Consider the following 14278-nt stretch of genomic DNA (forward strand, 5'->3'; position numbering starts at 1 on the left):
CGTCGGGGGTTGTCAGAAAAGTCGGTGGTTGTTGCTCCACTTGAGATCAGCGCCTCTTCCTCACGCACAAGTGCCATCGCCATGGACATCGATTTGCCCGACGCGGCTACCTCTAGTCAGCCTACTCGTCGAATCACGGTCACGGATGCTTCGCCTTACGACCTCGAACAGGTCGCGAATACTTGGGAAGGTGCGTCGGCTCGATCGTCTCTTCCTCGAGCTCCCGTTCCTGCTGGTTCCAGGTGTACTGACACGGCATGGCTCTGCAGGCAGGGGCAAGGTGAACCGACTCATCTTTGTCGCACACTCGTCGCCATCGCTGTGCGGCCCCGCTCTCACACTCGCGCTCACCGCGATCCAGCAACTCACTCTCGACACGCAACTCTATCAAGAAGTCTTTCGTCTGTATCGTCAACATGTCAATGCCCTCGAGAGCGGATCCGAACTCGATCCGACTGCAGTTGCATGGTACGCCGGCATCCAGGGCAACGAAGCGACTCTTGATCGCACTTGGCTCGAGCAAGCCAAGAAGGAAGCACAGAGCGGCAAACAGAAGCTCGAGGTCGAGCTGAAAGGGTACACGACAAACCTGATCAAGGAATCTATCCGCGTGCGTGCATCCCTCTCGCTCGGTTCTCGTCTTCTGTTCTGACCATCTCGTCATTCACCCTGCTGCAGATGGGCTACCGTGATCTCGCAAGATTCCAGTACAAGTGCGGAGAGCTGCAAGACGCAGTCAAGTCGTACACAAAGTCTCGCGAGTACTGTACGACCAGCCAACACGTGCTCGACATGTGCTTGGGTGTCATCGAGGCGAGTTTCAGGCACCACATTCATTATGAACACTACACGAGGGTCAAAGCACTGACTTTTGCGTCCCTGACAGATTGCGCTCGACATGTCGAACTACGCGTTTGTGCGCAACTATGTCGTCAAAGCCGAATCTGCCGTCGATGCCGCTCAATCGGCGAACGGAAACAAGTCAAAACCTGCGCAGGTCCTCCTGCCAGGCATGGTCGCACCGGCTCAAGACCCGCTCGAGGCTGCGAAAGAACGCGAACGCAAGATTGTGCAGGAACGCCTTACGATTGCGGGAGGAGTAGCTCATCTCGGATCGGGAGCATTTGACAAAGCGGCGAGGGCCTTCACAGACGTCGGTACCGAGGCCCTCAATGCCGGTACAAGCCATGTTCGTCCTTTTCTCCAACGCGAATTGCTGTCGGCGGACCGTGCGAACTGATTCCGGACGACAACAGTTCATTCCCAGTGCGGACATCGCGCTTTACGCAACCTTCACTTCGCTCGCCTGCTTTGACCGAGGGCAACTGCGCTCGCGTGTGCTCGAGAACTCGCAACTACGGCCTTTCCTCGACCTCGAACCGTACCTGCGCGACATTGCACGCGCGTTCTACGATTCCAAGTTCAAGCACGGCCTCGAACTCCTCTCTAGATACGAGGTAATCAACTCTTCCATGTCGTGTTGTTGAGAGGCAGTCCACCTGACGATCATCGTGTTGTCAAACAGCATCGACCACTGCTTGACGTGCACCTCGCGCCTCACGTGCCAACTCTCCTGCGCTTGATTCGACAACGCGCGCTGCTCGCGTACTTCCAACCATTCGCTTCCGTCTCGATCGCACGGATGGCGGCTGCATTCGGGACCGAGCCGCAAGCACTTGAGCCCGAACTGATTGAACTGATTGAGCAAGGGTTCCTGCAAGCGAAGATCGACTCGGCGCAAGGGACGCTCGTCGCGAACAAGAAGGACGCACGAGTGACCGCTTTCAAGAACGCATTGGAGGAAGGAGAAAAGTTGCACAAGAAAGCAATCGCGTCTCAGCTGAGGTACGGTTCTGTGACCCTGATGCTCTCCGATCCTTTTGCCGTCTGGCATAGTGTATTGACAGGGTCTTGAACTTGACTTGTGACAGAATGAAGCTGCTACAGAACGACGTGATTGTTAAAGCGCCGCGGTCCAACCAGCAAAAGCAACAGCCCCAGCCTCAGCAACAGCAGGCCTAGTCTTTGGAACTCGGTCGATTTTTGAATGTATCTTCTGTGTCTCCCTTCCCGCACTTGTCTGTCCATAGCCTACCTCAGCCCTCTCGCAGATGTCTCACTCTGTTCCCCCAGATTCGTTTGTAGTTTGATACCCTCCTCTGACTCGCTGGACCAGATCGGCTTGCACGTACTTTACGAGTTTCAGCGTATTCGTTTTCTCCAGAACTTGTGAGAGAATCCTATTGACATTCGGAATAGACACGGCCGAGGATGATCGGGACGCTGCGCCAGTGAATTCGCCACACCGATTCGGGGTAGTCATTATCTGATGCACGCTCTACCAGCCCGTCAGCTGCAAACAAAGCGAATGCACGAGAACACCATGTTTGATGATGATGAAGCGAATCAACTCGAGAAAGCGATGCGGGACTCTTCTCGGCTCCTGTCCATCACGCCTGTCACACGTTGACATCCACGAGAACGCCTAACATTTCACAGGTCCAGCAGCTTCAACTACGGGTTCCGCCTGTCGCATTCGATCAGCAAGCAAACTTCTCCCCACTCGGACACTCTCTGCTCCTCGATCTCTCGGCTTGATCGGGTACCATGGCAGACTATTGGATCAGTCGTGACAAGTACTTTTGCAAATACTGCAAGATCTACATTGCAGATGACAAACCCGTCAGTCGTTTCTCTCCCCCTCAGAAATCGCTTCGCGTCCTAAGGTTGGTCTAATCTTCCCGTTTTTTTGAATAGTCACGCATTCAACATGAAACTGGATTGAGGCACAAAGGCAACTATGAACGATACATTCGAGACATTTACAAACGAGGTGCGAGGGATGCGAAAGACAAAGTCGAGGAATCGAAAGAGATGGCCCGGATCGAAGCCGTTTGAGTTCCAAATCCTCTAAGAAGAGACACTGTTTTTCAAAACGAGATGACTGACTTGCGTTGCTCGAACTTGAACAGGCAGCGAAAGCGGCAATGGGAATCGATTCCGAAGCTCCATCTGTGGCAGAGACTCAAGATCAAGAACCTCCTGTCGCATCGACTTCGAAAGCGAAACCTCCTCCACCAACCCCGAAACCTTCAGCTTCAGACCCGTATGCGAATTACACGACCGCAGAGTTTTTGGGGTACAAAGATGATGCCGCCGAACAGAAGAAGGAAGAGGCAGAATTGAGGAACAAGGAAGGGACAATTGGACAGTGGCAGAAGGTGCTCAAACCTCTGAAAGTGAGACCGATCGAACATGGAGGAGGAGAGATCAAGCGAGAACCTGGAATCGAGGAACGAGCTCCGTCCCCACCTCGACCTCGAACTGGATACTTTACCGAGAAGAAGGTCGATCTCGACGAAGACGAATTCGATCCAAGCAAGATTGGAGGCGGGATCAAATTGAAACGGAAACGTTTGACTTTGAAGGAGGAACAAGATCTGCAACAGACGCAATTGGCAGAACGCGATGCTGCTCGACTCAAGTGGGAACAGGAACACAGCCTCAACTTCGAAGACGACTCGAGTAGTACTGGTCGGACAGGTTGGCAATCGACAGAGGTCAAAGCTGAACCGTTGATGGTTTTTGATGAGGGGTCGAAACCGGCCGTCCCTCTAGCCGGAGGCGTCAAGGCAGAAGAGCAACCGGCCGACGTCAAGCCCACTCCAGCAGCCGAAAGTGGAAAAACTGGATTCAAAAAGCGCAAGATGCATGGAGCGGGAACGGTGCGCAAGAAGTGATCGAGATCATGATCCGCGTAGTCTTGTTTTTCATTCGAGGAATGACAACACGAGCTTTCGATTACACTTCTGTACAACAGGCTAGCACCTCTCGAGAACGATTGCGATACCTTGACCTCCACCAATGCAAGCTCCGCCAACGGCGTACCTCTTGTTGAGGCGCTGAAGGTTGTGAACCAAGTTGGCAGTGATACGCGCTCCACTCGCGGCGAGAGGATGACCCAGAGCTACAGCACCACATGTCGAGCTCAGTCGAGGCTCAAATCCAACGCGAGTCGAGAGGGATTATAACGCACCAATCGCACCGCCAAACACGTTCGACTTGTCATTCGGAAGATCGAGTTCGCGCTGAACCGAGAGCCACTGCGCCGCGAATGCCTCGTTGACGTCAAAGAGCTGTGTAACCGAGTGATAGGAACTTAGTAAGTTGGACCATGCTCTGATCTGAGACGAGAGAGCCGTCAGGCGTACGTCAATGTCGGAGATCTTGAGCGACGCTTTCTCGAGCGCGCCGCGGATCGCTTCAACGGGTCCAATACCTATGACACGCAAGTCGCACATTCAGCTGACGATCTGGAGAGGAAACAAACGTATGGGAGGAAACGCGTACCCATGATCGAAGGTTCCACCGCGACGACGTGGTAGCTCAAAACCTTTGCGAGAGGCTTGATTCCGTACCTCGAGAGCGCTTCCTCGCTGACGACCACATTCGCTGCAGCACCGTCGCAAATTCCACTCGCGTTGCCAGCCGACACGACTCCACCTTTGGCAAACACGGAGGGCAGTTTGCCGAGTTGCTCGAGCGTGACTTGGGGACGAGCGTGTTCGTCCTGGGCAAACATGATCGGTTCGCCACCCTTCTTTTTCGGTGGAAGGGACATGGGCGCGATCTCGTCCTTGAACGCCCCCGCGTCGAGAGCTGCGCCAAGAGGTCATAGTTGTGAATAGGAAACCTTGGGATGAGGTCTGGTCTTGGCTACCGCTCACCTTCTTTCCAGCGTCTCTGAGTTTGTTGAGCATACTCGTCACATTGTTGACGGGTGATACCAAACTTGTTGGCGAGGTTCTCGGCAGTACTGTAGCCAACAAGTTGGTCAGGAATTGAACTGTGCGCGACAAGCTCGGTGCAGGACTTACATTCCCATCGGACTAGGCGATGAGGGAATCAGTCAGCTCTTCAAGCTCCTGACAGGCGCTGCTAGATAGTACGACAACTCACGTAGGGGTCGGCACGCGATCGGTAAGAGCAGCGGCGAGAGAATCCTCGAGCTTGAGATCGACTCCGTAGCGTGTTCCAAAGCGGGAAGCGCCCGAGAGTGTATCTGTTGAATAAAACGCATCGGTGAGCGTCGAACAGGACTTCGCAGAGGCTGAGAGCTACGAGAGGGCCCGTACATGGCGAGAGTGACATTTGTTCTGCACCACCTGTCAATACGACGTCTGCTTCGCCCAACTTGATCTCTTGCGCAGCACTGATGATCGTCTGAAAGCCACTTCCGCACAGCCTATTGACACGGAGAGAGAGCCAGGGTCAGGAGGAACCCCACATACTGTCGCGACAGTCGAAAGCACGGAACGAACCTGTTGACGGTCACAGCGGGAACGTCTACCGGCAGTCCACTGAGATGACCGACATGACGAGCGAGGTAGGCTGCTGATGGATCCGAATACAGGACTTGGCTGTGCATCCGCGCAAATGTGAGTGGATTCACGCGCGACTCGGTCCGGGTTGGTGTACTCACCCAAAGTGAACGCTGTCGACCTTGACCCCTTGTGGCAGCTCTGCGAGTGCAGCTTTGCCTGCATGTCCACCGAGCTGTGGGTCCGGAGAAACGGTGTCAGCGAGGATCAACCGCGGGACACGGGTTGAGAGTGGGGGTCATTCGCTCACCTGGGCTGCCGTAAAGTTTTTGAGCGAGCCACCGAACGCTCCGAATGCCGTACGTTTTGCTGCTGCGATATAGACCATGTTGTGTCGAGAAGCACGAGAGAGAGACCGCGCTCGATGATTTCGCCAACTTTGGTCTCCGGCATCCGGCAACTTTCCGCTTCTGGTCAGCTCTCTCTCTTCTCGCATTCCAGATGCAGGAGCGTGACGAATAATGTACCAGTGCAATAGTTGAGCACAACCGGATCAAGGAGGAAAATTGAGGTATCGCACTACTGATTGAATTCGGACAAATCTCGAAAGCTACGCAACGTCTCGGTTACAATTTGGGCTTCTCCCCGTCTGCAGGAGGAGGGATTCCCTTCTCGCACACTTCCCTCATCTCCCTCAACGCCTCGACCAGGTTCTTCCGGAACGTCTCGGTCGACGTTTCCGGGTTCGACACTTTCGATTCAATGCCAAACTTGACGAGCTTGTCCCCCGCGAGATCTACATCGAGCCGAAGCCGTGTCAGCTCGAGCTTTCGTTCTCGAATACAAGAGGAAACTACTGACAGTTGATGCCGTAGCCGTTAGGATACACCGATCCAAACCCAGTCCCGTAGAACCTGTCGCCGGCGCTCAACCCGCTCGTGCTCAAAACCCATTCTTGACTCTTGCCGAACAGCTCGTCCTCGAACAGTGGATGGCTCTCCTCAAGATCTGGACGCAACAACAGTCGCAGACCCATCAAGTGACGATCAATGCCCCGCCCAGTCGACGACTCGCGCGTGAGCGTGTTGTGCGTTTTGGTCGCAGCAGACAGGAGCGAATACAGTGTCTTGTGCTGTGGATGAAGCGTGGTCATGAGCAACGCGCAGTAAAAGCAAGTGTAGCCCTGAACGAGATCTGCACTCACGTCAGTCTGGCCTTCTCGCATAGCCTTGACCCACTTCCAGCTGTCTTCGCTGAACGTGCGAATCACCTCCGTTCTGCCCCGCGCGAATAGGCGCGTCGATGCCGTCTCGTACGTCGCAGTCGGTCGATTGTGCGTCTTGTGGAACGCGAGTTGAAGCGCCATCTGCAGATACGCATCGGGAGAATGTTTGCCTGTCGCGCACATGGAAACGAGTCAGGACGCGCTTCAGGCAGCAGGGCGCGTGGCGAGATACGCACCAACGTTCTTGATCCAGCCTGCGCCATACTCGTCGAACCACAACATCCTACCTTCGCTGTCTTGCGCAATCTCTTCGACCGTCTTTGTTGCCTTATCAGCCGCCTGTTTGATCCGGTCGTCGATGACCCACTCGAACGGTCCATCGACGGTACTGGCGCTCTGGCCCCGCTGAGAAGCCGAGCTCGGGTCGAGATCTTCGGCGAGAGCGTAATCGCACACGATCGAGGGAATGAGAGCATCGCAAGGCGAGTGTTCACCGACCATGCTCGCTCGGCCGTTACTTTCGACGTGGATCCCGACCGCTTTGTCCCACCAGCGGTTCTTGCCTGACCCTCCCGCAGTCGAAGCGTTGCGGATGTGCGCATCAAGATCCGTTGAATCCTTTGAAGGGTCCGAGTATGACGTGGTGAACGTGGGAGATTTGAGCGTGTACGGGTCGAGGGACAGAACAAAGAGACTGTCTTCAATGCGAGTAACCGATGCGCGGTTCGTGGGCGAGAGCGCGAGAAGGTGTTCACGGGAGGTGGTCCAGCTGTCTCGATCGTCCCCTGAAAGTACGCCGATGCTCGTTTCGGCCGGGCCTCGCCGAGTCGCATCGTCAGCGATCGCCCACAGTCCGCGTTCTAGTTCCGCAGGCGAGACCGCGTTTCCATCAGCCGAGACGACGTCGAGCGAGTAGAAGTGGTCGTGAGCCATCACGACGATGTGCTTGGCCGGGTGAGGGTGGGGGGCATGGGCCAACGTGTCGGAAGGGTGAAGAGGCAGTCGGGTCACTCCAAACACCCTGTTTGCGAACCAGAACCGTTGCGAGCGACCTGATCAGTTTCCGGAACGATCACGATCCAGGAACGGGCAGGACATTGTAGAGACGCAAAAAGTGACAAGAGGAGGATACAGCAGGGCGAGGAAGGGGTGTCAGGAGGCTCAGTCCGAAACGCGGGAAAGAAAGTTCACCGAGAGTATTGATGCATCTCAAACGGACCTGCTCGAGAAGAATCCGGGAGGATCTCTTGTCTGTTACGAGATCGAAATGGCATAATCAGCTTCGAGCTCGAGAAAGGAATAGTACACGGAGAGACAAGTAGATACCGATCAAGGCGAAGCTTGAAATCGACGAGACGCTGTGTGAGCTTGGCAGCCCTTCGAATCTGCCAGTCAGTGAATTGACCTGGAGTGGATGCAATGATTGAGCTCAGAATTTCGAAAGCGTGCAAGCTGCGAGACTCGAGAGCTCACCCTTGTCGGGGATGCTCGCACGGAATTCTGCCGGAATCGAGTGGTCTTCCTTCATAAGCAGCCACCAGTTGCTGTTGACGGGGAGGGGCACGCGCCATGAATGGTACGCAATGTTGAGCCAGAAATGATCGTCGAGCCAGTTGTTCGGCGTCATGCGGTCGACATCTGGATGTAATGAGAACCTGATGAGAGGAGCTGCTACCATGCGAGCGGATAGGACTAACCTTTGAGCCGTTCCTGCAGGACCTTGCCAAGGCCGTTCTGAAAGCTGTCTGCAAGTTCCCTCCTCTTTGCGAGCTCCCGTTCGACCCATTGCGCGTCCTCGCTTTGCCGAGCGGCTTGGTCGAGCAAGAAGGGTCGAAGCGAGATGAGGTACTTGTCGAGCGTCGCAGCGAGCGGCGGCACGGGCAGCCTGGGGAGCGACTTGGACAGCGCGAACGTCCGCGGCTGCTCGCTGCGGTAGGGCGTGAGGGCAAACATGCGGGTCGAGGTAGAGCTCAGGGGCCGGCAAGTGGGGCGACGGCGCGTGAAACTCGATGAACCGAGAACGGGGACGCGAGCGAGAGCAGTCGAACTCGATGGCAATGACAGACGGACTAGGGCGCGTGCAGGCGAGGACAGATACATGAGTCGGGTCGTCGCGCTCAAGAGCTCATGTCTGTGCCGAACGTCGAGAAGGGGACACGGACGGTCAAGAAGCCGGATGCCGTAACCTAAAATCTTCTCGCGCCGGCCACCTCGCCGGGGCAAGAGCGTGAAATCGCCCACTCAAAAATTTCTGGCAGACAGACTAAAGATGTAAAGAAATACAAAGACTGCTCAGACTATTTCAGAAGATGCTCTTCTTCACGCCGCCCCCAAACTTGGACGCGCTTGGCTTGGTCAGCTTGATTGGCGACAGATTGCCCGGGATGAGTCCGTTGACGTCCGCGTTCTGTGCGAGCAACGCAATGAGCTTGGTCTGACGAGGAGAGAGCGAGAGAAGTGCTTAGATCCGCACCTCGATCCGACTTTGCCAATCCATCCCCTTCTTGTCGCCTCCGAAAAGTTTCCGCTTCTTCTTCTTTTCGGGGACATCCTTGGCGGTCTCGGGAGGTCCCTCGTCCACTTCCAGGTCGAGTTTGAGCTTCTTCTTCCCCAAACTTGCCGCTTTCGCCGCTGTCTTCGAATTATCCTCGGCGCTTGAATTGGTTGCCTTCTCGCTCTGTGCTTGACCTTTGCGTTTCTTGGTCGGCACAGTTGCAGGCAGGATCGAAGCCGCTCGAGGCGTCTCGTCATCCTCCTCTTCGCCTACATCGTCGTTGCTGTTTTCCTGCTCCTGTTGCCCCACGACTTTCACTTTCGGCTTTGGTTTCGTCGTCACCTTACTTTTGACCGGTCGGACAGTCTCTTGCGAGTCCGAATCTGTCTCGTCTGCATCGACGACTTTGCTAATAACCGTTTTGTCCTTCTTGGCCGTTGTTGTCGATCTCTTTCCACCTTTGAGCAACTGCTCGACCTGACGCTCTTCTTCTGCCTCGGAATCGTCATTGTCTTCCTCTGATCGGGCCGAAGCAGATTGTGCCTTGCGCTGGTCTTTGCCGACGTTTGCTCGAGGCTTGATCGTTGCATTGGCGGACTTGGCAGAAGTCGACTCGACGAGAGCATCGTACTTTGCTTGCAGAATATCGAGGGCTGACTTGGTAGCTTCCAGCGTGACGCCGGTTGAGGCCGATGTTTTTTCGGCTGTCTTGAGTGCGCTCTGCGAGGCTTTCAGTCGAGCCTGTGTCGACCTGAAGGTGAGCAAGGCCCGTTTGACAGGAACATGTGTCTGGAAGTGCGCAAACGACATACCTTGAGATCCTTGACCTCTGCTGCCATTTGATCTTGTTTGTTGCGGACGCTATCATCGCCCTTTCCGCCCATCTTGCGGGCGTGAGCGAGCTCCGCTTCAAGCGCCTCGATCCGTTCATCCCGTATCGCGAGATCTTCCTGAGCTTGAGACAGTGAGCCGTGCAGTTGTTCGCCCGAGGTCTCCGCAGCCTTGCACGAATCGAGGAGAAGCTTGCGGCTGGCCGAAAGCGCCGCAATCTTCTTCCTCTGGGAAGTGACGATGCTCTGCTCGAACATGGATTGTTTGATGGTACAAGCAGAGTCAGTCAGGGAAGAGACCCGAAAAATTCGAACACCGGTAGCTTTACCTCGAGTTCTTCTCGTTCTGCTCGCTCATGACCCAAGTTGCCTTTGACAATCGCAAGTTTGCACTCTGTCTCGGCGAGTCTGATTTCCCAGGCCCGTTCCTCGTACTCGAGCAGCCCGATCTCGTATTTCTCCTTCCACCTCCGGTTGTTCAGTTCGCATTTGAGCTTGTTGACGAATTCTTTCGCACGCCGCTTCTTCGCCTGCTCGATCGACAACGCACGCTCGGTTGCGCTCACTCTCGATTCGAGTTCTCCAACAATGGCGGGATCGACCTGGTTGCGTTCTTGGTCTTGCTGCAATATCGTGAGCTCCTGAGCGAGCCTCGAAGCCTCTGCTTCCCACCCTTCTGCGTCCAACCCGCGACTCGCCTCGACCGACGAGAGCATGCGTTCGAGGTTTTCAATCTTGCCTGTCGCTTCGGCGAGTTGCGAGACGGTCGATTGCGACGCGGCGGCGAGCGTCGAGTTGCGTTTCTTGAGGGAACGCAGTTGATTCGCGAGCGGCAAAGCGAGGAAGTTATCTCGAGCTTGCGCAAGAGCCGAAGTGTGGGATGAGGAAGTGCGTCGGTGCTCGACCGGAACGGGGGAGAACAGCTGCGAGCTCGAAGCTTCAACGCTACGACGCGGTATTCGAGCGAGGGCCGCCTCCGATGCTGATGAACCAAGCGCGCCAGCGGAACTAGCAGGCAGAGAGTACCGTTTCGACCTCGGGCTGCCCTGCGACGAAGTGCCGACGGGAAGATCTGCGCACGATTCGACCTCAGTTTCGGCACGGGTCAGTGGTTTGAAGCGAGGAAGAAGACGCTACATACTTGAAGGAAACAGCATCTTGCCAATTTCGGATGGCCTTGCTCGCTTTGCAGGTTTCGCAGTGTCGGGCCCACCAGTCGGCCGCTCGCTGAAGAGGTCCTCGGACGCAAACATTGCCGTTTTGTGCTGCTGGTCCGACGAGCCTTGCATGGTTCCAGGCCGAAAATTAGGGTCGTACTGTGGAGCTCTCAGCTCTGGCGGGATCTGTCTGTTTGAGCGCAGGAGAGAGGTCGAGGTCGAAGGGAGGTCGGGCAGAGGCGGGGAAGACGAGGCGACGCGGGAGAGCTCGACCTGTGTCGAGGCGACATAGGATCTGTCGAACAGGGACATGGCTTGCACTTTCTATCTGGGCAAGGCAGAAGGAGAGACCATCGAGAAGCGTCAGCTGAATGATGAGTCTACGCAGGCCGATGCGTGTATCCCGCGTCCCTGTTGCGCTATAGCTGATCGTGACGAGCTGCTACGCTTCAGGTGTCGCTCGAGGCGATCCTTGGGCCAATCGGTATCGATGATGCGTCGCATGACTTGTCGATCAACAAACAATCCCGCAGTCTGACCGCTTGCTCACCTGAATTTCCTGGGGGCCAAGGCCACTTAGCAGAGCACAGCACCAGCGATGCACGATAACCCAAGGTTAGGCGAGGTTGGCGTGGAGGTCGGGCGAGAACGCGTCCCCTGCAAGCACGCGTCTGATGTTTTGCTTTGACCCGCACGCTCCTCAGCTTCTCACCTGTGAGGCTGTGCCCATGTTTGCACGGCTTCGCCTTCATACCGCCATGCGTGCCAATCGCTACGGTGGCTTTCACCTCGCAAAAGATACCTCGATACTCATCAGGTTACTCGGTCCTATGCAGGCGATCGGTATTCAAACTGTCTGTCGTCTTTTTCCGGATAGTCTCTTATCTCTGACGACTGTCTTCGACCCAAGAAAAGCTTTCTACTCGAGCAATCGCCAGTCTGACCATCCTCGACGACGGACGTTTGGCGATCGAGCGTCATTGTAGGCAATACGAGACGGCCAATTGCACAGATAACGGAACTTGGACAAGCGAACAGAACAAAAACAAGGTAGATCACTCCATTCCTGACGGAGATTGGTCGACAGTCGACTCGAAATCGATTCCAGACGATTGTCGCTCCCCCGATCTAAGCAGCGTCGCGCTTGTTGCCCGTGAAAGCTCGAATCGAGAGGCGCTCTACAGCGCAGGTACGGACCGCGTCGAACAACATCTTGTTGCGTAGGTTCTGTGCCTTCATGCCTTGCGCGGTCCAAATTTCGGGCGTGTTCCAGCCCATGTCTTTGATGTGGAACGCAAAGTTGGTCTCGGTCTCGAGATCCTTGAGGACTGCGATCATGAGCAGCAAGACAAGGTCGTCCGCTTGGGGCTCGGCCGACCTGTACAGTCAGGCATCCTTGGATGTGAGCGCTCGGTTCGCGTTCCAAATCTGGATTGCATCGATCTGAACTCGGAGACTCACTTGTAATTTTGCGTAGGCAAGTGGATGAAGTTGTAAGGCTGCTTTGCCATCTCTTGAGGGTCGCTGTCGAGGGAGTCACCGATCCGTCAGTTGGGCGAAGCGAAATTCTTTCAGAGCCCCGCGACGGTGAATGCGGATGCTTACTGCGTGAGCACGACCGTGTTGTGTACACCGAATTGAATGCCTTCTTCCTGGTACAGAGCAGTCCAGAGGTACTCGAGGTCCTTGACGGGATGAGGCGAGTCGCGCCATTTGCTAACCAAGACATCGTTATCGAGACTCGTCAAGCACGACTGAAATTGACGAGAAGCATGCGGAGACTGACCTCATGTCCTCGGCGGCGAAGAGGCCCAGAACATTATCACGCTCGTCCTCTTCGGGCCCACCGGTTGGCAAGTTGAGCTCCTTGAGGATCTTGAGACCTTCCTTGCGAGGCTTCGACGTCCAGAATACGAAACACCAGGGCACTTGGCGTTGGAGGAGGTAGTTCTAGTGACACAGCGGTTAGTTTCATCCTTGGCCTGGCATTCTTACAGAAAACATGGAACTGACCATGAACGTTTGCAGGTAAGCACGCTTGATGTACTCCGTGTAGCCTCCAACGAAGTGCTTCGGGAGATGAGCCGCAAGCAGTCCGTCGAGCGAGATCACCAGAAGTGGGTACTTAGCCTTGACAGGTTGCGACGGCACCTCGACCTGGGAGAGGTAGTCGCTGTCCGCGGCGTGACCAGTGATGCCGCGCAGAATGTCGGAAATGGGACATGTGCAAGGTCCATGTACAGATCCTAAGAACTGTGTCACACAGCAGGGCGGAAACGAGTCAGAAGGGCAAGTCCGCGGAAGGGTCCGGCAAAATCGGAGAACGAGCCTACGCGGATGTGAATCGGGCACGAGTTGGTGTTCCCGAATGATGAAGAGAGACCCGAGGGAGTGCTCGCGGAAGGCTCGATATCGCCGACCGTGATCCTGGTGATCCTGCGGGTCCGCTTCAAGACGGTGACAGTGTGGTCACCGCCGGTGCTTCCCCCACCCGCACCGTCCAGAAGATGCGCTAGATCATCTTGAGAGAGTACACCTTGAGCCATGGTGGATATGTTGGTATCTGTGGAGGGAACCGACAGCAGAAAGGAAAACGGAAGCAAGAGACTTTTGACAGGCGACCTGATCCTGGCTCGCTAGCTCGAGCCCGCCCGGTTCCACGGCAAGTCCGATCATTCGGAGTTGGTACAACACAGACCAGGTGCCGGGCGGTCTGTGTGCGAGGCGGCCTCAACACATTCCGCTGCCCCTGGCCTATCAAGAGGACAGTCAGTCAGGATCACCTTTTTAGAACAAGCACAGACTTACTCTTGCCTGTGTCCGAGTCGCAGACACAGCACCAAAGTCCGGTTTCTTCCATAAGAATCGGACTATTCATATTACTATTGTAAAGGCTGAGCACGTCCCGGACTCGACAGGGCTGGGCAACCCCGGCGGCCTCCGGCGGGTGCGCTTACAACCGCTGACCGATTCCACGCCGCTCAACCAGTACATAGACCCTTGACTGAGACTACCTCGACAGAGTCGGCGCTCGCAAATGTCGAGGCTTCCTAAAGAGACTGAAGCACAGACCGTACGACAGCATTGCCGAAACAGCTGCTTCCCGCGTACAACGAGCGCTTCGCGGGAGCATAGAAGTCGATCTGGAGTTCGTGCCAGAGCTGCTCAGGGACAAGAAAAGTTCCACGTTTATGGATGTATCGTACATGTACACAAGCCTATCTCTGTCCCGTCTGACGCAGAATCAGTCG

General features: G+C 55.5%; 6 protein-coding genes across 6 annotated transcripts; 2 read left to right on the forward strand and 4 right to left on the reverse strand.

Annotated features, from left to right (window-relative positions):
- Window positions 1-81: 81 nt before the first annotated feature.
- On the forward strand, window positions 82-2022 carry JCM15063_001201 (COP9 signalosome complex subunit 1; the record flags this gene model as incomplete). The annotated part of the gene is made up of 7 exons (XM_076677990.1): window positions 82-190; window positions 243-610; window positions 679-813; window positions 887-1189; window positions 1257-1457; window positions 1526-1845; window positions 1932-2022. The coding sequence occupies 7 exons, from the start codon at window positions 82-84 to the stop codon at window positions 2020-2022; spliced, it is 1527 nt and encodes a 508-aa protein (XP_076534946.1).
- Window positions 2023-2607: 585 nt separating this feature from the next.
- On the forward strand, window positions 2608-3740 carry JCM15063_001202 (uncharacterized protein; the record flags this gene model as incomplete). Its single annotated transcript, XM_076677991.1, has 3 exons — window positions 2608-2682; window positions 2758-2892; window positions 2973-3740. The coding sequence occupies 3 exons, from the start codon at window positions 2608-2610 to the stop codon at window positions 3738-3740; spliced, it is 978 nt and encodes a 325-aa protein (XP_076534947.1).
- An 81-nt stretch (window positions 3741-3821) lies between these two features.
- JCM15063_001203 (thiolase family protein) lies at window positions 3822-5709 on the reverse strand (the record flags this gene model as incomplete). The annotated part of the gene is made up of 11 exons (XM_076677992.1): window positions 3822-3967; window positions 4037-4136; window positions 4212-4279; window positions 4351-4659; window positions 4728-4816; window positions 4878-4889; window positions 4960-5062; window positions 5136-5245; window positions 5322-5420; window positions 5483-5556; window positions 5632-5709. 11 exons carry the CDS (start codon window positions 5707-5709, stop codon window positions 3822-3824), a joined length of 1188 nt encoding a protein of 395 aa, XP_076534948.1.
- Window positions 5710-5947: 238 nt separating this feature from the next.
- JCM15063_001204 (choline/carnitine O-acyltransferase) lies at window positions 5948-8646 on the reverse strand (the record flags this gene model as incomplete). The annotated part of the gene is made up of 8 exons (XM_076677993.1): window positions 5948-6117; window positions 6183-6453; window positions 6526-6716; window positions 6783-7567; window positions 7738-7797; window positions 7873-7951; window positions 8020-8184; window positions 8244-8646. 8 exons carry the CDS (start codon window positions 8644-8646, stop codon window positions 5948-5950), a joined length of 2124 nt encoding a protein of 707 aa, XP_076534949.1.
- Window positions 8647-8848: 202 nt separating this feature from the next.
- JCM15063_001205 (uncharacterized protein) lies at window positions 8849-11339 on the reverse strand (the record flags this gene model as incomplete). Its single annotated transcript, XM_076677994.1, has 5 exons — window positions 8849-8953; window positions 9020-9781; window positions 9853-10116; window positions 10200-10942; window positions 11012-11339. 5 exons carry the CDS (start codon window positions 11337-11339, stop codon window positions 8849-8851), a joined length of 2202 nt encoding a protein of 733 aa, XP_076534950.1.
- An 816-nt stretch (window positions 11340-12155) lies between these two features.
- JCM15063_001206 (uncharacterized protein) lies at window positions 12156-13573 on the reverse strand (the record flags this gene model as incomplete). The annotated part of the gene is made up of 6 exons (XM_076677995.1): window positions 12156-12405; window positions 12489-12551; window positions 12633-12743; window positions 12814-12977; window positions 13041-13280; window positions 13361-13573. 6 exons carry the CDS (start codon window positions 13571-13573, stop codon window positions 12156-12158), a joined length of 1041 nt encoding a protein of 346 aa, XP_076534951.1.
- Between the last annotated feature and the right edge of the window lie 705 nt (window positions 13574-14278).

This window comes from Sporobolomyces koalae, assembly GCF_050403365.1.
Source record: "Sporobolomyces koalae JCM15063 DNA, S_koalae_JCM15063T_v1_ctg11, whole genome shotgun sequence".
Taxonomy (NCBI): Eukaryota; Fungi; Basidiomycota; class Microbotryomycetes; order Sporidiobolales; family Sporidiobolaceae; genus Sporobolomyces; species Sporobolomyces koalae.